Source organism: Sminthopsis crassicaudata, chromosome 1 (genome assembly GCF_048593235.1).
Source record: "Sminthopsis crassicaudata isolate SCR6 chromosome 1, ASM4859323v1, whole genome shotgun sequence".
Taxonomy (NCBI): domain Eukaryota; kingdom Metazoa; phylum Chordata; class Mammalia; order Dasyuromorphia; family Dasyuridae; genus Sminthopsis; species Sminthopsis crassicaudata.
The window spans coordinates 728479820-728504073 of NC_133617.1; the positions used below are offsets into that span (position 1 = coordinate 728479820).

A 24254-nucleotide genomic window follows, 5' to 3' on the forward strand; every position below is an offset into this window, starting at 1 on the left:
AGATGGAAAGGGAGAAAAAAGAGGGTTCTCCTTTGCTCTTTCCCCTCCCCTCAGCCCCATGCAAAGCTCTGTGGGAATAATTCAGTTAACACACCTGGCCATGGAAGTTTCCTTGCCCACGTGGAGGTAGAAGGGTGCACTCCCAGGTGATATTTGATGCCAGCCCACCCCTTATCTCCCAGGAAACAAAGGTGTAGTGTAATGCACCAGAGGGGCTTAACTGGGCCTTCTCCGCCTCAAAACAATGTTAATAATAATGCCTTTGGAAGTGGCAATCTGCTAGGCTCTTAAAAGAAGCCAGCCTTGAACCTGGAACTATGTGTTGTTAAAACTTCCCACATCAGGGCGTATATTGTGATTACCAGTGATTTTTAAGCTCCTTATTTATGCCTTGTAAAGAAACTTGGTGAAAGATAGTTTTTTTAAAAAGTATTTTACTCATTTCTAAGTCCAGGAGTATGTGGGGTTCTTGTCTTGGTTTGACTTATGTAATTTCAGGACCTTTTTTTTTTTGAGGGGGGGAGGACTTTTAAAATAGAAAAGGCTCAGATTTCCAACAGTAGGGATGTTAAATTTGTTTATTTTGAAGGCTTAATTACTTATATCAAGCTTTTCTCAGGAGGGAGGAGCAGACCAAAACTTCAGGATGATGCCTTCAATTTGTGTTCTAAATAGGGGTGGGAAGTGGATTTGAGATTCCCAGGTGAAAAAAAGGTGAAAACCTAATGCAGATTGATAGCTTTTCTGCAACTTTTAGAGTTCACCAATGCAAAGTGTTATACATTATAGCCCTAAACCTTCTTAGTTAGTGGGCCTGAACAGTCAGATTAAAATATAAGTGGCAAACATTTATCAAAATAAATAAAAATACGGTAAAGTTTAGGTAATCTTAATCTGTGAGTCATTATGTGACTTTATAGTTTAGTGGACACCAGTGACCCAGAACACTGAGAATGTTTGGCCCAGAGTTATTCAGCCAGGACGGGTCCCAGGTAGGCCTGCCAGTCTGGGCTATCTGTCCAGTGCTTCCTGGCTGTGGATATGTCTCACCCTCTCCCTGGCTTCCTAAATTCTCATTAGTTGTCCCTGAGTGACTCTTGCCCGTAGGAGTGCTAGATGATGGGAATACAGAGACCAAAAAAAGGGAAGAAAATAGTAGTTCCTGCTCTCAAGGAGTTTCCACTTTCTCTGGGACCATTTTTCTCCCCTCCTTGATGATGAATTATTTATGGAATGCCTCAGCCTCAGACCGGGGAAAGATAAGACATTTAGTTGTTGTTTCCTCCTCCTCCTTTGAAGAAATTCTAGGAAGGGGAGAATGATGCTTCTTGAGTGTTTTGTGTTCCTATTTCTTTATTTTCTGTTCCGAGTGATACTCATGTCCCTTCTAACTCTGTGATTTGGCAGCAAACAGATCCTAAAATAGAAACCATAGCGAAAAGATGAACATGGTCCCTTGGAACAAACTGATGTACAGTTCTGTGAAATGTTAGGTTTACTGTGTTATTCTGTATTTTGTCCAGACCTTTATATACATGATCTCCTGTGCATAGGATACACTTTTGCCTCCACTCTGCCTTCACTTAGTGAGGTTGGCTTTCTTCAGAATTCAACTCAGAGGCCACCTCCTGTAGAAAATCCATCCTGATCTGCTTAGAAGCTAGGGAGTCACTTTGTAGATTGTTTGAATTTAATTTTCTGTGTCCATATTTTTCCCCACTTAGAATTTCAGCTGCATAAGGACTGACAATGTTTTTTTTTTTTTTTTAAAGATACCTGTTGAATGAATGACTCTCCAAGACCAGTTCAAACCCAGGGAGTCTTTCTTGACTAGCTTCTGGGCCATGGTCTGCCTCCTTTCTCTCTGTCCTTCTGTGTAGTCTCTTCCTAGTTAAGAGTGTAATAAGTTCCATGAGGACAGAAGATCATATCTTAGTATTCGTTAAGTCCAGTTGTCCTGGAAACTAATTTGACCTTAAGAAATTTTATTTCTTACCTACCCTTTGATCCACTGGTAGGTGGGTCACTACTAGGCAAATACCCCCAAGGGAGTTAAAGAGAAAGGTCCCAGTGTAGAAAAGTACTCAGAACACCACCCCAGCAATCTGATGGGTGTATTGGAGGGAGGAACGGAGAGAAGATGGTGTTCTCCAAATCAAGTAGGACTCCAATGATAAAGACCTGTTGTTCTCCCAGAGGGAACTAGAGCGAATGATGAAGAGGGAATAAGGGTCAAGTGGGACTAGTGAGTGGGAGCTGACAAATGAAGTGGGTTTTAATGTTTTTTGAGAGCTGACGGTTCTCTATAAAACCATCAGAATGTTGGAAACGGGGATGGATGGAGGTAGAGAACCCCGGCCAGGCAAGGCAGCCACACAGCCCTTCGGGATGATCGCAAGAAGATCGAATGATCCTCATTTCAGGCTGTCATTGCTCTCGTCCTGGTCAGCCTTTGGAAGAGTCTTGGAGCCCCGGCCAAGCCACAGTCCATTTAAAAATAACTCATCCCTCCCCCACCCCTTCTCCCCAAGACTCCCAGTAACTCCCATTATGAAGGCGTGGACGTTAATATGGAATGGTGGCCAGGAAGGGCTAATCTATTAATATGAGGGTTATTTATATATTCCTTTTTTCTGCATTTGGCTCATATTACTGCTGCATTCCCTTTCAAATGGGTGATGTGAGTGGCGTGTGCTTTCGCTGGGGCAGTGAGTGACCTAAGATGTTTCCTTATAAAATGAGCAGCCCATAAATAAGCCTCTAGGTTATACAGCCTTTATCGAGATAGATAAGGTATCTATGGAGCACTTGGAGCCTTTGTGTGGCCATTACAGTGTGCCCAGCACTGTTCTAGTTCTGGGAAGTGATGGGAAGACCCTGGACGCTCAAGGAGCTTATGCTCTAATGGAGAAAAGGGGATCTAGTAGGGAGTCATAATTGGAGGAGGTGAGGTGGGCAGTGCTCCTGGGGAGGAGTTGGAAAAGGCCAGAGGGTCGGGAGTAATGATGGACAGAAGGGATGATATTCCTGGGCACTAGACTACATAAATACATGGCATGTGGCTGAGGAAGGAAGAGCCAGGATGGCCACAAAGCTTTTCTTCAGTAAGAGATGCTACATAACAAGAGCACCCCCCAAAAAAATTGGGCCCACAAAATGGCCCAGATCTCAAAATGGCACCCCGAACTTGGACACAGTTCACATACGGGTATAGTAATTGTTAGCTCTGTGATACTAGGCAAGTCTGCACTATGCGCTTCAGTTTCTTGTTCTATAAAATGGGAATAATCATAGCAGCTATTTTTCAAGGCAGTCAAGAGGATCCATTTGCAAACCTTAAGTCACTTTAGAAGGACTAACTCATTTGTTTTGCTCTTCTTGGGCTGGAGGACGTGTTTGAGTTTATTTAATTGGAGAGAAGCCATCTATGTTAAATATGAAGGTAGACTTCTCAAGCTAATTTGATTTTAAAAGACTGAAGCTTGGAAGACATTAAAGGCCCCTATAAAATGCTTTCTTCTCCTATGTAAAGGCTTCTCTCTCTCCTGCTGTGATGGGCAGTGTCTACCTCCTCTTGTCCCCTTCCCCCAAATGCTTTGTGCTTATTTCTCCTTGAGAGCAGGGAGTGCCCCTCAGTGTCTCACTCTGTTGAAGGTTTTATTTTTGGGAAATGCTTTTTTTTTGGGGGGGGGGATGTACATGGAGAGCAGGGGGAAGAACCAGACTCAGGATTTTGTCACAGAAAGACAGCTTGGAATTGGAGTCTCTTCACCAGTTTCAAATCCAGGGCAGTAGCTTGTTCATCTGTAAAATGAAGGGATTGGATTCGATGGGATTTCAAATCTGTGTGCTCCAGTTGGGGAATTGGACTCCCCACACCAAGGCTGCCTGGGTGGGTTCCACCTGGCTTGTATTTGTCCAAGGCCTACATGGCCCTGATTGTCCTCTGGCCCACACTGCCTTGAGAATGCTGCTGAGGAAGAGCAGAAGTTGGGGAGTGGGGAGTACAGGGCCAAACAGAAGGGTTCGTTTTCACTCCAGAGTTTCCCCATTTTACATTTTTAATCCCTAATTTCACTTTGAATCTTTTTGGAATGGAAGATACTATTAGTGTTCATTTTTCAACAGTATTCCATGGATTTAAGAGAATACTGTTTTATTTTAAGAATTGTGTGTCTAAATAGAGTTGTAGGGACTGACTTTATCTTATTTTGGAGGCAGAGGGAGGAAAACATTTCTTTAAAAACAAACTTTAAAAGGAGGCCAGGTTTTTTTGTTTTTTGTTTTTTTTTAAATTCTCCCCACCTCCCCCTTGTAACTACAAATGCTAAAAAGATCCCACCCCCCACAGGTGGTCAGAGCTGGGGACATTCCATGTGACCCAGCCCAGGGCCCACCCACCTCCTTCCCTGCTATTTTTAGGGATCGAGACTGGAAGACTGTGAGTGAGGGATCATTTTCAAGATGGGAGTGATTATTCCTGTAAGAGTAGGTGGGATTCCCGGCTCTCTGGCAGGAAGCGTGACGGACCAGGCTTACAAGTCATACATCATCCTTTGGATGTGCTCTGGGGGCCCGATGACCTAGTTTTTAGGACCATGAAATAGAGAGTATGTTCCTTTTAATATAAAATACATGCAAAAAAAGGGCCGTTCTTGGGACTAATATTTTCCTTTGTGCATTGTAACTCCGGAGTGGTGTTTGAAGAGAGCTTGGCAGTGAGAGACTTTGAACATGTTGCTTGTTTTACAAGCAAAACCTCATTTGTCTAGCCCAATTTATTGTCCTTTCCCTTTATCACAGAAAAGCAGATGACAAGAAAACAAGACCCTGTATTTATTTCTTTCAAAAAGTAAATCTTGGAGTAGAGACCACAACCAAGGTTCCTTCCTGAGACCCTGTGGCTCGCGAACATTGCTGGGGATGTGACTTCTGTTCGTGGTTCCAGTACTTATAGGATCCAGGAGAGAGAGAATGCAGCCCGGAGGGGCTCATGTTACATAACCTCAAGTGGGAATGACAGGAGGGGTTTTGCTTGATCACCTCAGGCGATGAACTCCTCAACCATCTCAACAGATAGTTCTGTGAGACTCTGGACTGCTCATTTAACTTTTCTGTTTGTATTTTTAAAAATTAAATCTCATTTTCCTCCCAGTAAATAAAAATGTTTTCTTTCCCCTCCAAGGAGGAAAACAAGAAAAATAAAATACTTTTAACAAATGTGCAGTCAAGAAAAGCAAATTTCCAAATTGTAACAATCTCCCCTCTCCTTTCCTTTCCCTTTCTTCCTTCCTTTCTCTCTCCTTCCCTCCTTCCTCCCCTTTTTCTCCTTCCCTCTCTCCCTCCCTTTATGTCACTCATTCCTTTCCTTTCCCTCCCTCCTTCCTTCATAAGCTTTTCCATCACTTCATCTGTCACTTAACTTGTGCCTCAATATAAGTATCAGAAAAATGGGTATAAATACTGCCTTTTCTTAACAGTGCTGTAGTTTGACTCCAATAAGATAGAGGAAGGTCTTTGTAGGTTCTTCAGAGGCTTTATCAGTGAAGTTGCTCTGCTTTCCTGGTTCTTTTGGATCCCTGGGTCTCTGAGCACTTCCCCAATGTCTTTACTGGAAAGCCCGTACTTTTTTTTGACAGCTCTCCATTTCAGCCTGGCACCTGGGCATTCGATATTTCCCCTGCAACCCCAGGGTGACATGCTTCCCTTGATTAGAGGGGCTTGGGGACAGACATCCACCAGCTTATGCTGGGACTTCTCTTGCAGCTAATCTCCCTAATTAACTAACCCTTCCTTTTCTGCTTCCCTTTTGTAACCAAGGAATGAGGTGTCAGAGGACACTTGGTTTCCTGGTGTCTTTTCCCTTCATGGATGAGGGTGATTGGAAACATGGTGGGGGGGGGGGGATAAAACTGAGTGGCTACTCTTGGAGCCGACTAGAATTGCCATTGATAGAGCTGTCTATCAGGATTTGGGAATTTTCATGTATTCAGGGGATTTTTCCTTTGCTCTGGGATTAAAATGCAGGCCCAGCATTGTCCCCTACCCCAACTTCATCTTGCTTCTCTTAGGGAGCAGCCAAGTGAGTATCCCAGGCCCCCCTCTCCTTGCCTCCTTCCTTGGTCCCTGGGGGCTGGCTGGTACGAGGGGAGTCTCGGTGGCCCCTCTGTCTAGTTTCTGGGGCCATAGGATCCTTTTACTTCCCCTCAGACCCACTGTACCCCAAAGTTCCTTTGGCCCAGTGATGTTTGCCTACCTGGTTTGATCTGCTCTCTTGCCCCCATGCTCCTGTGCACTGACATCCCTCCCTTGGCTTTTTTTGAAAGCCTGAGAACTCTGGGCCCAGTGCATGGCTGACCTGACCTCTCACCTCTGGTTCTCTACTTTCTTCTAATGAATTGGGAGGATTCCATTTTTACAACAAATGAATTGGCACTTAATGACAAAAGCTCGTTAGCGGGGAGCAGGTAATGCTTAAGTTCCAGAGAAAAGTCCACCCTTTTTGGATGGAATACCAGAATAGGGGGAAGAGAGGGAGGGAGGAAAACAGCTCCTTATCTGGGGGAGCCCTTAGATGAGCTCCTGTTGGGGTAATTAAGGGGCTAATTCAACACCTAAATAAAAACCTCATTTTCATTCTTCCAGATGCTTCAGAAACCAGGCTTTGCTGAAGCTCCTTCTCCTTAATGGGCTTGGCTTGGGGAGGGTGGAAGAAATATTGGAGAGAGTGTGTATCCAAATGGCAGGACTGCTTCAGCAGAGCCAACCCAGTCTGCCGGACACAGCTACACAGTCAGCTGGCCTGCCTTGCAGAGGCTAAAGATGTGATTTTCAGGGTTTCATTCCCTGTCCCCCTTTTTATAAATTATGTCAGAGGTAGCTTGACGTGTGTCGATTCTCTTCCACGAGGGTAGAAAGATATTTCTCCATGGGAAAGAGAGATCTGGCAATTTGCATTTTTGTCATTTAGTCACGGCCCCCTTATTCCATTCCAAGCCAGTAATCCAATAAAAATGTATTAAGTGCCTACTGTGTGTCATATACAGTGTTGTTCTCCATCAGTAACTCAAGAAGTCATAAAAATGGAAATCAGGTCATTCTAAGACTTCCTGAAGAATCTGAGGTCAGAGAGATGGAATCCTATAACGCAGGCCCCCAGGTTCCTTCCATGACCCCCGTGCTGCTGCCTCCTGCCTCATATTTTGGGAGAAATAGAGAATGGAAGCTCAGAACACCTAGGTTCGGATGCTGCTAAGACATGCCCCTAATATGTGGGAGCTTTTGTTTCCTTCCATAAAATAAAGACGTTAGAAGAGTAGAAAGTCTCTGAAGTCCTCTGCAGTTTTATGGGAATTGGACACATTTGTTAAAATTTAAATTATTTACCAAAATTACCTAAATTAGGCTAAGTAATGAAATTTAGGCTTATGAAAACTGGACACATCTATTAAATTAAATTAAATTATTATAAATTAAATTCATATAAATAAATAAAATTATTTCCTAAAATTAGGTAAAGAAATAAAATTTAAATCTATAAAAACTGTACATATTTATTAAAATTAGGTAAAGTAGTGAAACTTTTTTTTCATCAAGTTTTTCCTAATATACCCCATCCCACGTTGACCTATAACCTTTCTCTGAATTTTGTTAACTGGTACCACAGACCTTTTAGGTTGTCCAGGTTAAGGATGTTTTCAGTGAGGAAAAGTCCTGAGAATGAAATCTTCTCTCTCCTCACAAGGAAGACAAGAGCACCAGGGAGGGCCCTGAAGGGTCCCGAGAAGCCTTTGGTTCCACAATTTTTTTGTTTTAAATCTCTCCTTTAAAAACCTAATCGGTGGAAAAATTTGTGTTTTAGCTAATCCGGGAAGCTGGTGCCCCATGATTAGCTGGCTGTAGTTATGGGATGGACAAAGAAGGGCTTTCTCTTGAGAGCAAGTGTGACTTTAGATTGCATATTTAATTTTTTTTTTCTTTTTGCAGGCATCTGAATAACAATGAGCTGACAATCATCCCTTCCCTGGGTGCTGCCTCCCCTCGAATCTCTTCTCTCTATCTGTAAGTGACCGAATACTACTGGCTTTGGATTTAGGGGTAGGATGCTGACAGTTTTAAATAATTGCTAAATCATTTGATTTTTTTTTTAAGCTAACATGCAAATCCACCAGCCTTGTTAGGTTGCCTGATTGGATTGTAAAGCTTTCACTTGAGAATTTTGGGGGAGGGGATCTCTTAGAAACAGACACAGAGATGAAAAGATCTGCAGGGGACTTTAGAGAGGTACAGGCCATAGAGTGTCACAGTCAAAATGGACCTTTGCAGGATAAGGGACCTTTATGGTGACCTAGTTCCTGGCTGCCGCTGCTGCTTTTTATACTTGTAATATAGAATACTAAAGATAGTTTTCAGCATTCATTTTTGTAAGACTGTGTTCCAATTTTTTCCCTCTTTCTTCCTTACTTCCCCAAAGGCAGAAACAATCTGAAACAGATTATAGTTGTACAATCCTTTTAAACATATTTCCATATTTGTCGTGTTGTACGTGAAAAATTAGGCCAAAAGGGGGAAAGATCAAGAGAAAGGGGAAAAAAGGAGCAAAAAGGTGAAAACATTATGATTCGATCCACCTTCAGTCTCCATATTTCTCTTTCTGGGTGCCGATGGCTCTTTCCATCACTATTGGAATTGCCTTATTATTGAAAAGAGCCACGTCTATCACAATTTATCGTCACATGATCTTGTTTCTGTGTACAGTTCATTTCACTCAGCAGCAGTTCATGTAAGTCTTTCTAGGCTTTTCTGAAATCAATTTGTTCATCATTTCTTACCGAACAATAATATTCCATTACATTCATATGCTACAGCTTATTTAGCCATTCACCAACTGATGTAGCCCCCCAGCTTCTTAAACTGTGGGTTGAGACCTATCTGGGGTCTCGTAACTGACTGTGAGGTCTTCAAGTTATGATTCATTAGCAGTCAGCATTTGATTTATTTACCTATTTACCTGGCAGCATGGAAAAGTTTCTTGGACAAAAAGGGGTGATGAGTAGTAAAAGTTTAAGCAGCCCTGAGATAGCCCGTCAAGTGACCTCATTTCACTTCGGATGCCCCTTAACTCAGTTTCCCCTGACTTCCACGGCCCAGCCTCTTCCCAGCACGTGGCTGTTCTCAGGCGCTGAATGGACCTTCTCATCCACTTTGCCGGTGGGATAGACTGGGTCCTTGCAGCTAAAGAGTGGTAGTGTTGGAATTAGACTTCCACTTGGCTCTAGTCTGGTGCTTTTTCTACCTGAGCTCAGTTTCTGGAACACAGTATAGGTACTTAATATAAATTTAAAATTATTATGAAATAATAAATGTGTGTGCTTGCCACCTGGCACAGTGAGGGTAGAAGAAGTCTGTGGACTTGGACGCTTGAGTTGTATTACTGATTTTTATTTACGTTTTAATTTTGTCTAGAAGCCCCTTCCCTGAGGCTCTCCCACATGGGTGCCCAGGAAGGAGGCCAGATTATTCATTTAATAGAATGTAAGCTTCATGAGGGAAGAAGGTGCTTCATTTTTGTTTTTGCATGCTAAGTGTTCAGCACAGTGCCTGGCACACAGTAGGGGATTAATAAATGTTTAGACAGCGACAATCAGTAAAACAGTCTCTTTATTAACAGCTCTGTAGGTTCTAGAGACAGACACAACTGAACTTAGTCCTTGTCCTTAGGGAATTTTTTAGGAGAAACAACATAGAAGCCTGAAATTGCATAAGGTGCATACAAATTAATTTGAGAAAATTGTAGGACTCTCAAGCATTCTGACAGTCCTTACAAAATAATATAAACTACATTCTCTCTCTTGGGACGGGAGGACAATCCATTCAGTCCTTTTGAATGCTATTGTTGGCTCTGCCATGGGCCACCCCAAAATAGCGTCCATGCTGAGCCAGGAGTCTCCTGAGAACCCACTGAGTCTCCTCTTTGGTTGTGGAAGGCAGGCATTCTGGGAAATCCAGGTGGGCTCCAGCAGGCAGCAGCATGTGTCGGGGAGCTTGTCCTGGGGTCTGCAGAGAGCCAATAGAGTGGATAAATCTGGCTTAAGTTGGGAGAGGAGACCCAGGACCAAGAGAATGGGAAGCTCAGAGATGTATGGAGAGTTTATGGAGCTTGTTCCTTCCCCTGCCTTCAGGAGGTTAAAAAAATGCTCTGCAAATAAAATATAGTATGAAAAATTCCACATCCCACTTAAAATAAAAAAGAAAGAAAGCAAATGGTGCTGTCCCTCTTCCCTTCCCCCAGTGAGGATCCTGATTGATTGAAGTTTTAAATCAGACACTTTCCTCAAATCCTGAAGGGGAAGGCTGGTCCTGGGAACATGGTGTTTGAAAAAGCCCCTCCCAGAGATTTATTCTTCCAACCAATAATGAGTCCTGGAGGCTCTTAGACTGATTTTTGATGGCCAGTAGGAGGAGGGGATTCCTGCCTGCTGTTCCCTCCTTCCCTCTCCCAGTCTCCTTTACATTTTTATTTTTTTCTCAAAGATTATGTGGTGACAACATAGCATTCTCACTCTTTCTGTTGTTTGCTTGCATTTTTTTTTAACTTTCTTGATCCGACTTTTCTTGGGCAGGAAGACAACTGTATAAATATGTATACATATATTATATTTAACCTATACTTTAACATATTTACCATGTATTGGACTCCCTGCCTTCTAGGGGAGAGGATGGGGGGAAGGAGGGGATAATTTGGAACAGAAGTGACTGCAAGGGTCAGTGTTGAAAAATTACTCATGCATATGTTCTGTCAATAAAAAGTTTTAATTTAATTAAAAAAGATAATATGGTGAGCTTTATAACCCGTTTGTTCACCTGTGTGCATCTTTCTGTGAAGTCGGGCTCAGCGGCAGTGAGGAGGGACTTGGCAGGAGCCGGCTGTTAATAAGATTGTTGGTGTAGCTTGCAGCGCTCCGATTTGGGCTGGCAGCAGGCCCTGTGTTCAGGAGGTGCCACGTTCTTGCCAGCTTAACCCTTTTTGAGGTCAGTAGCTCAGCCAGTAGGGGAGGTAGTTGGGGACCAGATCCTGAGATGGGCTCCCATATTTGTGGCACTGGAGCTAGGTCACTGAACTGAGGCTGTAGCAAGTTTAAACCCAGCCTTGGATGGTTGTAGACACCTGGGATGACCCAATGCAGATTACTTAGTCTCTCAGTTTCCCCATCTGTGAAATGGGGATAGTGGCAGATTTGCCTGGCTGGCAATTTTAATTAACTAACTTAATTAGTTAATTAAGCTAATGATTAAGCAGGACTTTGTAAACCTTGTTCACAGCTTAGTAGAGTGGAGAGATAGCTGAATTGAAGTCCCCACAGCTGCATTTGAATCCTGATTCTGATTTATTAGTGGGGTAACCTGAGGCAAGTCAGAACTTTGGGATTTTAGTTGCCTCTTTAGTTAAGTGTTTGGGTTGGGTCCCTGAGATTTAGGATTCTCCCCTTCACAGGTGGGAAGGACTTAAGTTATTTAAGTAATTTGTTAAGTTACTTAAGTAACTTGATTTAAGTAACAAGCGAGAAGATTGGACTCACTGCTCCCAGATTCCCACCAGTGCTCAGCCTGCGATTGCCTTCTCATGCCCTTAGAGTGAGGGGGTGGTAGTTTGAGACTCCGACAGAGTTGAGGTCTCAGTGAATTAAAAGGGATCGCCACGGTTTCCTCTGGTCTATCATTTTTCTTTAGAGCATGAGCCTCTTGAGGGCAGGTCTCTGTATCCTTCTTGACATTATTCCACCAGCTCCTAGCAAAGGTCTGGCCCAGAATAGTGATACATACATAAATAAATGCCTTTTGTCAGTGAGTTGAATTAAATTCCAGTAAAACGCAGGAGAGGGGGAAGAAAAAAAACACCTAGCAGCCAGCTTTGGATCTTATAGTTCTTAAAAGAAAACGGGGACTTTGTTCTTCAGGTAACCTCACTCCATCGCCTTGACTTTTTCAGTGGGCAGCTCTGCTCGCTCTGTCTGATGCTTCCCTCATCTCTAGGGAGGAAAGGAGAGACTAACGTGGGTCCCCTTTCCTCATTTAGGCCACCTGGTGTTTAATCAATGTGTATCGATTGATTCATGTGGTAGCAAAACTTCACCTGCCATTTCCCCTCCTGCCCCTCTAGGCCCATTTTTCCCTGGAGAAGAAAAGGTGGCTGTTTTCTGTTACTTGGGCTTGGAGACAATCCCCTGTGGGGCTTATACAGCTCTGAAACAGCCTCCTCTGACTGACTAAAAATACATTTCTTCTCCTAAACTTTAACCCAGTGCAGGGCAGTGTGGGACAGGTTGGCTTTATTCCTGCTGTTCCATTAGGCAGTGTTAAAATATGTAAAGTTAGGGAGGGAAAAAAAAAAAAAGAAGAGAAAAGAAAGCTCAAACTTGAACTGCCTTCACTTTGAATTCTTCTTGGAAAAGGCAGGTGAATGTTGGCAGCCGCAGCTCTGTCTTGGGTGTGGATCTAATTTATGTCTTATTTGATAAATTATTCTTTTGAAATGTTTGAGAGGGAGGAGGAGGTGAGAAAAGAACTGAACTTAAGATCTCTGACTTCCTTTTCTGTTTGGGGCATGCTCTCAGGGTAGTGAAGGGGCTGAGCTCAGCGCCCAGAGAGAACCATTCAGGGAGTCTTAACCTTTTTTGTGTTCTGGACCCCTTTGGCCGCCTGAAATCCTGAATACTGTTTCTCAGTGCACAAAAGAATGTGCATAGGACTCCAGAAGAAACCAGTTGTATTGAAAGGGAGTAAAACAAAAAGATTAAAAAAAAAAGTACATGGACCTCGGTTTAAGAATTATCCTATAAAATAATCCAAGACTTCTTGAGTGCCAGTGACCAAAAAAGCCGACCACCATTGAGATCATCCCAGGATTGATCTCCCAATTGTATTTTTTTATTTTATTACTATTATTATCACTATTATAATTGATCTCTCAATTTTAGTTTGTTCCTCAGCTAGGCCCAGAATTGAATCTTTTTCAGCTTGGTGGGACTGCTTAAAATAATTTATTCATTGCTTCCCTAGGAGATAATTATCCTTCAAGAAAGAACCACAGCCCGAGGCCTAATCACATTCCTTCTGTTAGTCCAACAATCCAGTTCACCAAATATTTATGGATGCTTTCTGGGTAGAAGGCCCTGTGGGGAATCGTTAGATTAATAAATGATGACTTAATACCCTGGAAACTCACAGCCCTGTTAAAGTTACCTCGATTCTCTACAGAGCTGCCAGTGGAAATACTCGGTTTGTTAACAATACACATTTTAGAGATGGAAAAACTGAGGGCTGGTTAGAAGATTTCTGCCTGACCTAATGGGGTAATGGGGTAACAGGGAAATGACCAGTCCCAGCTTTGGGATGAAACAGCCCAGTCATCCTTCCCAGCTGGCAAGAAGCAGATATTTGAGTGGTGGAAAAAGTTACAGGGGATAAAGATGCTTCCTTTAATTGAAAAGAGGCAGCAGCAGAGGTGTTGTGACGGATGGAACGTGGGACCCCGGGGTCAGCGTCTCACCTCTGACCCTTGTAAGTTGGGTGGCTGTGGGAGCATCGCTTAATTTTGGTGTGTGGGACTTCCCAGGCTGGAGGCTATGTTGGATTTAGGAGTAGTTGGGTTTTTCCTCTGGCTCCTGAAGTATTGATTGATGACGAATCAATTTTCTCCTCAATTTGGTAGGGGGAGTGATCTCATAGGACAGTCCGTAGCACTTAAACCAGAGCCCATGAATTGAGTGGGATGGAAACCCACTCCAGAGTGGGGAAGGATGATTGGAAACCAGAAATGTATTTCCTCTGAAAATCTGGAGGGTCAGCAGAGCGGAGGAGGCGGCTTTTGCCAAGGCAGGACAGAAAATAACTCGAATGACTAGGACCGTTGCATTAGATGGCAGCTGCCTGGTGCCCCAGCCCATCACCATGATGGCGGTGGCAGAGGATGTCTCCCTTTCTGCATCTCCAAGGAAGTACTTCGCTTTGGGGAGTCGGGTCGACATGCCATTTGGGCCACGTTGCTGCTCTTGGGCCATGTTGCCGCTCATCAGAATGAATGATGTAATGGCAAGATTTCACTCCGGAATGTCAGCTTTGTTCTCACCAAGAGATCCTACCCTCTGACATCCCAGACAGCTTCCCACTGGGCTTTCAACATTGCTGGGGATTTTCTCCCAGACTTGTATCCTGTTCAGAGAAGATGAGTATCCAGGGACTCTTCACTGCTAAACCCTGCTTGTTAGCCCTGATAGCAGGAGAAGCTAAGAGAGCTGGAGAGTAATGACCCTCTGGAGATTTCCTAGTCTAGAAGGGTAGGGGCAGGGGCAGGGGCAGGGTCCGGGTCTGGGTCCCTGCTCTCTAGGGAGTGGGAGATACCTCAATCTATTCTTTCATTTTACAAAGGATGAAATCCCATTGTGTGGTCTTTCCCGTCCATTCTGCCTCTCTTGCTATGGGAAATATGCTGCAAGATAATATGCAGTAATGCTGGATTTGGGAGGCATCCATGGATTCTGGGCCTGCCTTTGCTCCTCTGAAGTCCCTCCTCTTAGAGCCTCAGTTAGTTGAAGAATGGCGGGGGAGAGGGTTGAAAGACCATGGGTTCAGTCCAGATATCTCTAAGGTCCCTTCTGTCTGTAGATCTATGAGCTTAGCTTGTTTATTTGGAGAGTTAGCCTGTTAGTAACTAACTTTGGTCTCTTAGGGTCACTTTTTCTTCTTCCTTACCTTTTACCTCTTCTCGTAGACTTTGATCAATCAAATTGTAAGCCTTTGCTTTGGGGGAGAGCATGTATGTCTACATGTTATGTGATGGGGCAGTTAGGTAGCACAGTGGATAGACCATGGGACTCAGAGTCAAGAGGGTTTGATTTCAAATTTGGCTTCAGAAACTTACACTTGTGAGACCGTGGGCAAGTCACTTAACCCGGTTTGCCTCAGTTTCCAAAGGTGTCAAATGAGCTGGAGAAGGAAATGGCCAAATGACTCCTGTTTCTGACAAGAAAACCCCAAATTGAACACCCACAAAAGCTGCACTGTCCAAATATCAGACATGTATTTAGTATGAAAACCTCATTTTAATTCCCAGGGGCCTTTATCACCCATCCAACTGTCTGATTCTTCTTTTGGTGGCCCCTTGTGGGGGGATGGAGAAGTTTGTTTTGCTCCTGGCATTGAAAGGCTAGGTCTAAACTTTATCTAAACAGCTGCTCCTAATACTGGAAACTGGGCAGTCATTCTTCTAGACTTTATTTCAATTAAACTATTTATAAGAGCACATTCATTGATTTGAAAATAATGGCAAAGGCATATATTTTTATATATATACTCTTTAACAGCAAGCTTTTTATAGGATGCTTAGCCCCTTCCCCACTTTGTTCTGAGTCCTGTGTGTGGGAGGCTGGTGTCCCTGAATTATGTGTTCAGGGAAAAAAAAAAGAAGGGGAAAAAAAGTGTCTTTTCAGTGGGGAGGAAACCAGCTGGTAGCTTTAGAGTTGAGTTTTATACATGAAATTCAGTGACTGTAATTTTGTTTTCACTTGGGCTTTTTCCCTGGAGTGTGTCTGCACAGAGTTGGGGGCAGGGTTGGTTTCTGTGGAAATCCAAACTTTGAATTTCCTGAGTCGTGGGTGTTTAAAAAAAAAGGGGGGGGGGAAACACTGCTGTAATATTGACCTCATCGGCTTTGTTTTTAATTTCCTCTGCTTAAAGCAAGTGCCTTCATTAGGCGGCTGGGCCAGATGCACTAAACATCATTGTTTTATAGCCTCCCGTTGTGATGGGTTAACTCACTCTGTTCATTCCTTCTGGTTTGGTGCACTGACTCAGCCACTTAGATTCTCAAGGTACTTTCCTCAAGCCAGGGGAAAAAAACCCCCAAATACCTCCCCCTGCCCCCTCCCCAAGAAAATGAAAAGGAGCTGATTTCTTAAGCGCCCTTTCCTGAAGAGCAGGCGGTCTCGTATTAGGGACACAGATTTCTCTCTCTGAAAGTATTTTCTTTCTAGAGATTGTGTGGGGATAATGAAAGGCCTGGCTTCTGATACTAAATGCCTGTGGGACTCTAGTCACAGCACTTAGCTTTTCAGTGCCCCAGGCAGCTTAGTCTATACGAAGTCAAAAAAGTACAATTTGGAGCAGGGAATTGTCATTGCTGATGAAATGGTAGGATCAGACAAAAGGGAACACCCCATTCTGTTGATCTCATTGTATGTGTAAGTTATGGATGTACTTACATCTATATGTCCATCAAGGTTTGTCAGAATCAAGACCCCCGTTACATGACATTAATAGTGATTTCAGGTTTCCAGATTGCTTTATGTATGTTCTCTCATGTTTTCATTGACTGTCTTCAGTGCTCCCTCCTCACCTCCTATCTTCCTTCCGGCAGAAAGTCCCATTGTCTACAAGAGGCCTTTCCCAATCTGCCTTCCCTTTGAGATTCCCCCTGTCCAGTTTATCCCTGTATGTATTTAATTGTATGTGGTTTGTTGTCTCCATCATTACAGTGTGAAGAGCACGGGACTCTCTTTTGCTTTTCTTAGTTTCCCAAATGTTTATTATGACATCTGGCACATAGTAGGTGCTTTATAAAATCTAGTTTAAAAAAAATCCTAGCCTTTTTCTCATTTTATAGATGAAGAAACTGAACAATAGAGAAATTAGCTAATAGATCTTTGGAATGTGATTCAAAAGTAGATCACTGGTAAAACAGACAAATATTTATTACAATGTGTGCTAAGCCCTGGGCGGACAAAGAAAAGCATAAGATAGCCCTTGCTCTCAAGGCCTGATGGTGAAGACATGTACTCTGACCAAATGGGCAAATAAAACACACGGGATGAATTTGAGATAATCAGCTAAGGGAAGAAGGCCCTAGTCTTCCTCACTCTTAGGGAGCCACAGTTTTCTCTCAAGGCTTATCTCCTTCAGTTAATGTAATCACTTGTTGGTTTTACTCACATCTGAAAAAGGAAATAAGTGACCCTTGGGTTTTGAAAATCCCTTTTGCAATTCCACAAAACAAACACAGAAAGAAAAACAAAACAAAACAAAACAAATCAGGATAGAGTTCTCCATGACTGTTCATCTCCTGTAGTCCACCTGGCTTATGATTCCTTTCTATGTTTAAGAATGAGAAGTTGGGGGAAGGGGAATAGATGGGATTTTAGGAGCATGGAGTGGAAAATAGGATTAACCAGTTCCTATAAAAGACCCCCACAGCGTTTCTAAGCTGTATTTGCTCATGAAATAAAATCAATAACACTACTTACCTGTTAAACTGTGCAGAAAACTCTTTCCTTTCCCCTTCCCCCAAGGACGGATTTAGTTATCTGTACAGACTCTTTGATGAAGAGGGCAATTCATATTTATCTCTAATAAAAGTGAGCCTTAATTTTTTGCTTTCTTTGAGGGGGTGGGGAATATAGGCAGAAGGTGAATGAGGATATCCTCCAGTACAGGTGTAGTTCCAACCGAAGAACAGCAGAGCCAGGGAGTTCTGGCCTGTGAAAATATTGGACCCTAAGAAAGAATAAGCTTGAATCTGCACTGTAATTTCTGTGACCCTTGGGCTATCCTGACTATTACAATGGAAGGGTTGATTGTGCTCCAGGCTTCTCCTTTCAGCCTTTATCTCTGGTCCTGGTTGGGGTGGGAGGGAGCACTACTCTTTTGAAATAGGGGTTTTTTGCCAAGACCCTTGACATATATTGTGTTCCTGATAGACTGACCCTTAACCAACTTACTAGAAACCCATTCCTATTGTGTTTTGTAAGTTGATCGCCCGTTACAAAATTACAGGAGTGTGTAGAAAAATGTATCTGGAAACATCTTTGAAGTTTCATTGCATGTGAAAACGATGCAATGCTTCTCAGGCTGATCCTTTTCTTATTCTTAATTATAAGATAATTAACAAGCATTAGATTCATCTTGAGCTCCATTGAGAAGAACATGGTGTGGACAGATTCAAAGTTGGTCTCTAGCACAGGAAGGTACTTGGGTGTTTCACCAGGGACTTAAGCCTGAAGAGTTAAATAACAGGCTCTCTTTGGTGGAAGGAGTTTCTATCCTGGGAGTTACTCCATACTGGTGAAATCACAATGTTTTCTTCCCTTCTTTCCAAAATAAAAAAAAAAAATTAAAAAAGATTTAAAATTTGATGTTACTATTTCACAAATTGCTTGCTGTTTCTATGGTCTTTAACTTTATATTTTGAAATGAACATCAGATTAATTATATCTTTAGTTACAGTGGAATAAAGTAGCATTATCTATCAGATTGACAGGCATCTTTTTGAGTTGGTTGGGCATTTCTTCCCCCCTTTTTTTTTGAACTGGAAACCAAGTAGATGCCCATTGCTTGGGAGACCGACAAATGAGTTATGGTTCCTGAACATAGTGGACTCCTACTCTTTGTGAGAAATGAGGTCCGTTACTAGTTCAGAGAAGCATGGGAGAGATGGACAGCTGCAAGTGTGAAGTAAGCAGAACCAGGAAAACAATATCCACCATGACTACAGTAATGTAAATGGAAAGAATGAGGGCAAGGATGGTGACTACTGCCAAAAAAAAAAATCTAAATAATTTTAAAGTTTTTTCCCCTGGAGAGAGATTAGAAATGCACTACCACAAACAAACACTTCTTGAAAGGAGCGGATTGGAACGTTGTGTATCCTAATGGACTCGGTTTGTTTAAGGGAACCATTTTCCCCCCTCTTCATTTTTTTGTTATCAGGGATGCTTTGCAGGCTTGGCTATTGGATGGGGAAGTGAAAGTATTGTAAAAACAAAATATATCCATGAAAACAATCTACATTTACACTGTGAAACATCAGATCCCATGTATTTGGGTATTTAAATTAATTATTTGCATCAGAAAGCTCAAAAACTATAGTGGGCTTGCCTTTGGGGGGGGGAAGGTTCTCTTATTTGTTGGTTCTATTTGTATAACTTTCTCCTTGAAATAAAAGAACAGTAAATGCTCACACTTAACACATCTGGCCATAAATTGCAGCCCTTGAACCTCAGATTTGGAAACTTATGGTTTATTGCTGTTGTAAATTTGTTTGCTTAATTTACTATTATCAATGGTGGTTTTGTTTCCACTTGAGCCGCCATCAGCTATCATTGGGAAAACTTCCCATTGAATGCCGATTTTAGTGTTCCTGGCTGTTATCTGCAGAGCACTGGGTATTAATTGAGGTCTGATTACCATTTTAAATAGGCAGAGGAACTAGATCAGTGCTCCATGTTTAGCGTGGATTATGTTACCACTTCCAATGATCAGAGAACTCTTTCCCCTCAAGCTGAAACGGGAATGCCCCCTTTTTGTGGAAGGGAGAAATAACGGCAGATTGTCGGGAGAGCAGCAATTCTCAGACTCCCATCGAGGAAGCAAAATCAAAATAACCTGCCCTGCCAAAGTGGAGTTGGGTTGTTAGTCAGTCATTTTAGTCATGTCCGACTCCTGCATGACCCCAGTTGGCGTTTTCTTGGCAGACATACTAGAGCGGTTTGCCATTTCCTTCTCAGCTCATTTTGTGGATGAGGAAACTGAGGTAAACGAGGGGAAATGGCTCGTCTAGGGTCACACAGGTAGTAAATGTCTGCGGCCAGATTTGGACTCCATCGTGTGCGGGAATTGCATCGTGCAAGGGTAGAAGCATCTTTCTTGCTTCCCTTCTGAGTGGTGGGCAGAGGAAGTTGAAATCCAAGCCATTGTGGGCCCTCCTTAGCGAGGTGAGAGCTGGTTTGCATGAAGTGTTGATTGTGGATTTTGCTTAGCTGTGATTTCCTGTTGACTTGTGGGTTCCCCAGGTGGTGTATTGGGATTGGGTTTGGAGACAAAAAAGCCTGACTTCAAAGCCTGGGTCTCTGTGTTCTTCACCTGTACCTGAGGGCTTTGGACCAGTCCCTGAAGCTCCCATCCCAACAATCTGGGAATCTGTGAGAGGATGAGGTCACGTGTGACCGAGGTGGATGGTCACACATGGGATACGGGCACGTCTTCAGTAAGGAAAACATTCTTCCAAGTTTTCTTTTTGCTTGTTGTGGGAAAACTCGCTAAGGTTAAATGCCAGGGGCACATCTGGGACGGTGCTGTCGGGGAGCCGAGTTTATTCAGATTGCAGCCTCATCAGATTCGTATGTATGCACAGATGAGTCACAGAAGGCGATAGCCAGGAAGACGAGCTTTTCAACATCCCTTTTAGGAAGGAAAAACCACTTACTTTCCCTGGAACTCTTTGTGATTTTTGCAATGCATGCAGGATTTCTGAACCTCTTCAAGCAATCCAGCCAGAATCCTGCTTCTGCCAAATTACACAGAGTAATGACTTGTCATTTTCTTTCCTTTTTGGGGGGATGGGGTAGGGAAAGAGGGGGTGGGGAGAAAGGAAAAGGAACACATCTGCAAGTTGTTTACTGAGAAAGTGAAGAGAACACCAGCTGGAGGAGGGATGAAATGGAGGAAGGAGGAGACCCAGTGGACTACAGCTCTGCCATTCTCCCTTTGCTTTGCTCATTTCTGTGGGGATCTCAGGAGCCACACAACTCCGGGCCTTTCAATCTTATTGGAGCTTTTTTTCTAATACACACCCAAAGTTTTAAATACAGTTCTGGACCTGAAGGGGAGAGGGCAACACCCAAGTCTTGGCCCTCTAGTTGGATGGCTGTTCCAGGGAAGCCCAAGCCTTTTAAACAGATACTTGGTGCAGTGCAATGGGGATGAAAGCACTTAGACAGCTCTCTCTGGCTATTTCTGTCAGTACACTGGTGTGTAAAGGGAGTGATCTATGGTAGGACATGTTTGGCCAACATTTGTTGACCGCGCCTGGATTCATAGCTCACTGTGGGTTGCTGGGAGATGATGATGATAATAACCATTTTATATTTCATTTCAAGCTTAATAGAACAATTTTCTTTTCCCGGACCTTGTGTGGTAGGTATTAAAATAAGTATTATTAAAGTAGACATTAATCCTATATATTCCCAGGTATAATTATATCCATATAAAGTAAATTTATTTCTGTTTTCTCTATTGATGTAATATATGTATTATCTCCCCATATATAATATATATGCACATTCACACATACCTACATAATATAGATATATTCCTATATTTTCTATCATTATAATACAGCTTTTATTTCTATAAATCTAATAATATAGTATGAATTCCTTTATTCTGTATTAACATAATACAGATAAATTTTTCTATAATAACACTATTCAGTTTTTTTTTCCAGTCATGTCCCATTCTTCATGACCCCATTTGGAGCTTTCTTGGCAGATACTGGAATGGTTTGCCATTTCCTTTTCCAACTCATTTGAGAGATAGGGGGATACTGAGGCAAATAAGGTTAAGTCATTTGCTCAGGGTTTCACAAGCTAGTAAGTGTCTGAAGCCAGATTGCGTTCATGAATTCCTTATTCTAGGCCTATGCTGTATCCCCTGTGCCGCCCAGCTGCCCCTAATTTATTCCAAACTTTCCATGGATCACCCTGTAGTAGTATCCAGTCATCCCCGTGGGTTCATGTCATTTATAGGAGCCAAGGTAAGATGAGGAGATGGCTCAGTCAGCTGGACGCTTGGGCTCTAGAGCTTTGGACAGTAAGAATCATTTCTGTTTTGGAAGAAAAACAGTGAGAGCATTCATGGAGGAAGAATGTGCAGGGAGAAAAGGCACTAGGCAGCCCCTTTGAAGACTACCCTTACAGATGATGATTAGCCAGGGAGAGACACAGAAGGGTGGTGGGTGGGGAGCCAGTCAATCAAGCAAGTATTTATTAAGTGCTTACCAGGTGCCGGGAATAGAGTGACAAAAGATGTCCCTACTCCCGGGAGAATGTGGCCTGTCAGAAGCTTAAAGATAGGGGAAAGTGCCTCAGGAATAAGGGAACGGGACGTTTGAGAGTGTTCCCAGAACAATCTAGTGTTGGAAGAAAACATGAAGGTCACCTCCCATTCTCTGTATAGAAAAAAGAAGCAGGGCCTACACAGGTGAGATGGCTTCCCTATCAAGTTCTTTAATTCTTGCTCTGCTGCTTTCTATTTTTTTAGACGTCTAAAAAAATAGAAAGCAGCAGAGCAAGAATTAAAAGGGAGGACCTCCGACTCCAAATCCTGTGCTGTGAAGAACTATGTCTTAAAAGAACTTGTTAACGAGCACCCATAGAACTCTTCTTAGGAAGCCCCGGGGCTCTGGGGAGAAGGCACAAACTTGGGTTCAAATCTCCCTCTTGATTCTACTCATGGATCCCTTATCTCACAAAGTTGTCTCGTCTCTTTGGGGAGCCTGGTTTTTGACTCTAGAAAAAGCTGAGTTGAAATGTTGCCCAACATTTACAAATGCATGATATCTCTCTCTATATATACATATGATATGTACAGATATACACATGTGTGTATGTGTGTGTATGTGTATTACAAACACATGATCATTTCAAAGGAGCTTAGTTTATCCTGGGGAATGAATGGTATTTGATGGTGGAGAACACAAACGCACACATTCCCTCCTTTTCCCTTTCCCCCTCCCTCTTCCCCTCTCCTCCTCTCTCTTTCACTCTTCCCATCTCTCTGTCTTACCTGTCTCTCTCTCTCCCTCCCTCCTTTCTTCTCTCCCTTTCTCTCTTGCTCTTTCTCCCTTTCCTTCCTTCCTCCAGGAGAGGTTTACTTGGATTCAAAGAGTTCAGCCATTTTGGGATGGGGATCCCTGGAATTATTGAATTCCCACCTGATGCTCTGCTGATGGCATCACTTAAACTGTATAAAATCAAGTCAGTGAATAAACTTTTTTTTTTTTTTTTTTTTTTTTTTTTTTTTTAGTGGAACATATGAGACCATTGGTCATTGAGAACACCACTTTTGTTTTAAAACAGAAACTGAAAATCAGTGGTGGAGAGGGGGATTATGTTCGAAACAATATGGAACACCATTTGATAATTTTAACAAACATGTATGAAGAGCCTACTGTGTGCCAGGCGCAGTGCTAAATGCTGGGGATACAAAAAGAGGCAAAGGAAATCCCTTCCCTTAGGGAGCTTACAGTCAAGGGGGAGAACAGAACTCCCCAGTTGGCCACGTGACCCATCTTTGGCTCTAGCCTGGCTGCGTTTTATTGGAGGAGTTGGCTTTCTTTACAAAAGAGACCCCAGGGTGTCTCGTGTAAATAACTGAAAGTAAAAAAAACTCGGATGGCCTTTCCCCCTACCATAAATCATTCCGGGGTCCCTTGGCCTGAGCAATGGACTCCTTGGGTTGGTCATTCAGAACACAGGGAGGAGCTCGTGGCAGAGTCCAGCTGGCAGATGCCGACATTGGAGACCCTCCGCTCTAAAACATCCCTCCGAGGAGAAATCTCGTCCGTCTCCTTCCTGCAGCCGCCGAGATAAAGATGCCAATTTGTGCTTTCCAGGGAGGGAACTCTGGGGGGCCGAGGCTAGGGGAGGGGAGTTCTCTCTGACTTTGGAGAGAAACTTGAGCACTTACGCCTGCTGAACAGCAGGGGAAGAAGGCCCTGCTCGGACCGGCCCAGGGCCGGCTTTCTTTTTTGTGGTTGCTGGTTTGGACCAAAAAATGCCTGTTCTGGAACCTCCTGGCTGCATGTGCTCGGAAGCCATTCATCATTTGGGGATGTGCAGAGCAGGAACAGTCCCAGACAGCCAATGCCTGCGTCTTTCTTGCCCTTAATTCCTTTTGTAGCCAGTGTGGAGATGTTAGCCTTTTGTCTGGGGGGAGGAGGAGGAGCACAGGCAGTTTGGCTAGTTCTAGGTTTGAGTCTCTCTCTCTCTCTCTCTCTCTCTCTCTCTCTCTCTCTCTCTCTCTCTCTCTCTCTCTCTCTCTCTCTCTCTCTCTCTCTCTCTCTCTCTCTCTCCCCCCTAGTATCGTCTTAAAGTCCAGCAACATTCTCTTTTTTTTTTTTTTTTTTTTTTTTTTTTTTGCTTAAAACTTTTCATTTCACCTCCCCCCCCCCATTTAGCTGTCCCCAAACCTCATGTTCAAGGTGTTGATTTCTTTCTCCTTCTCCTTCCCTTCAAATCCTTTAATAATAACTAATAACTTAATCATCACAACCAAATAATAAAACTAGATTCTCATCTCTTCCTCTTGCTCTTTATTAATGTAGCTATAGGCAATAAAATTTGATTGGTTAGGAAAAGCAAAGAGCCCGGATAACCTGCAGATTGAATAGTGGAGGATAATGAAATCTCTTTACTCAGTTCCTT

The 24254-nt window shown here is 43.0% G+C and overlaps 1 protein-coding gene across 1 annotated transcript in view; it reads left to right on the forward strand.

Annotated features, from left to right (window-relative positions):
• Positions 1–24254, forward strand: part of LRIG1 (leucine rich repeats and immunoglobulin like domains 1) — a 131139-nt gene that overhangs the window by 51774 nt on the left and 55111 nt on the right. The window contains exon 3 of the mRNA XM_074284149.1: positions 7987–8061. Within this exon, the coding sequence (XP_074140250.1) occupies positions 7987–8061 (75 nt within the window). The remainder of the gene's footprint in view (positions 1–7986; positions 8062–24254) is intronic.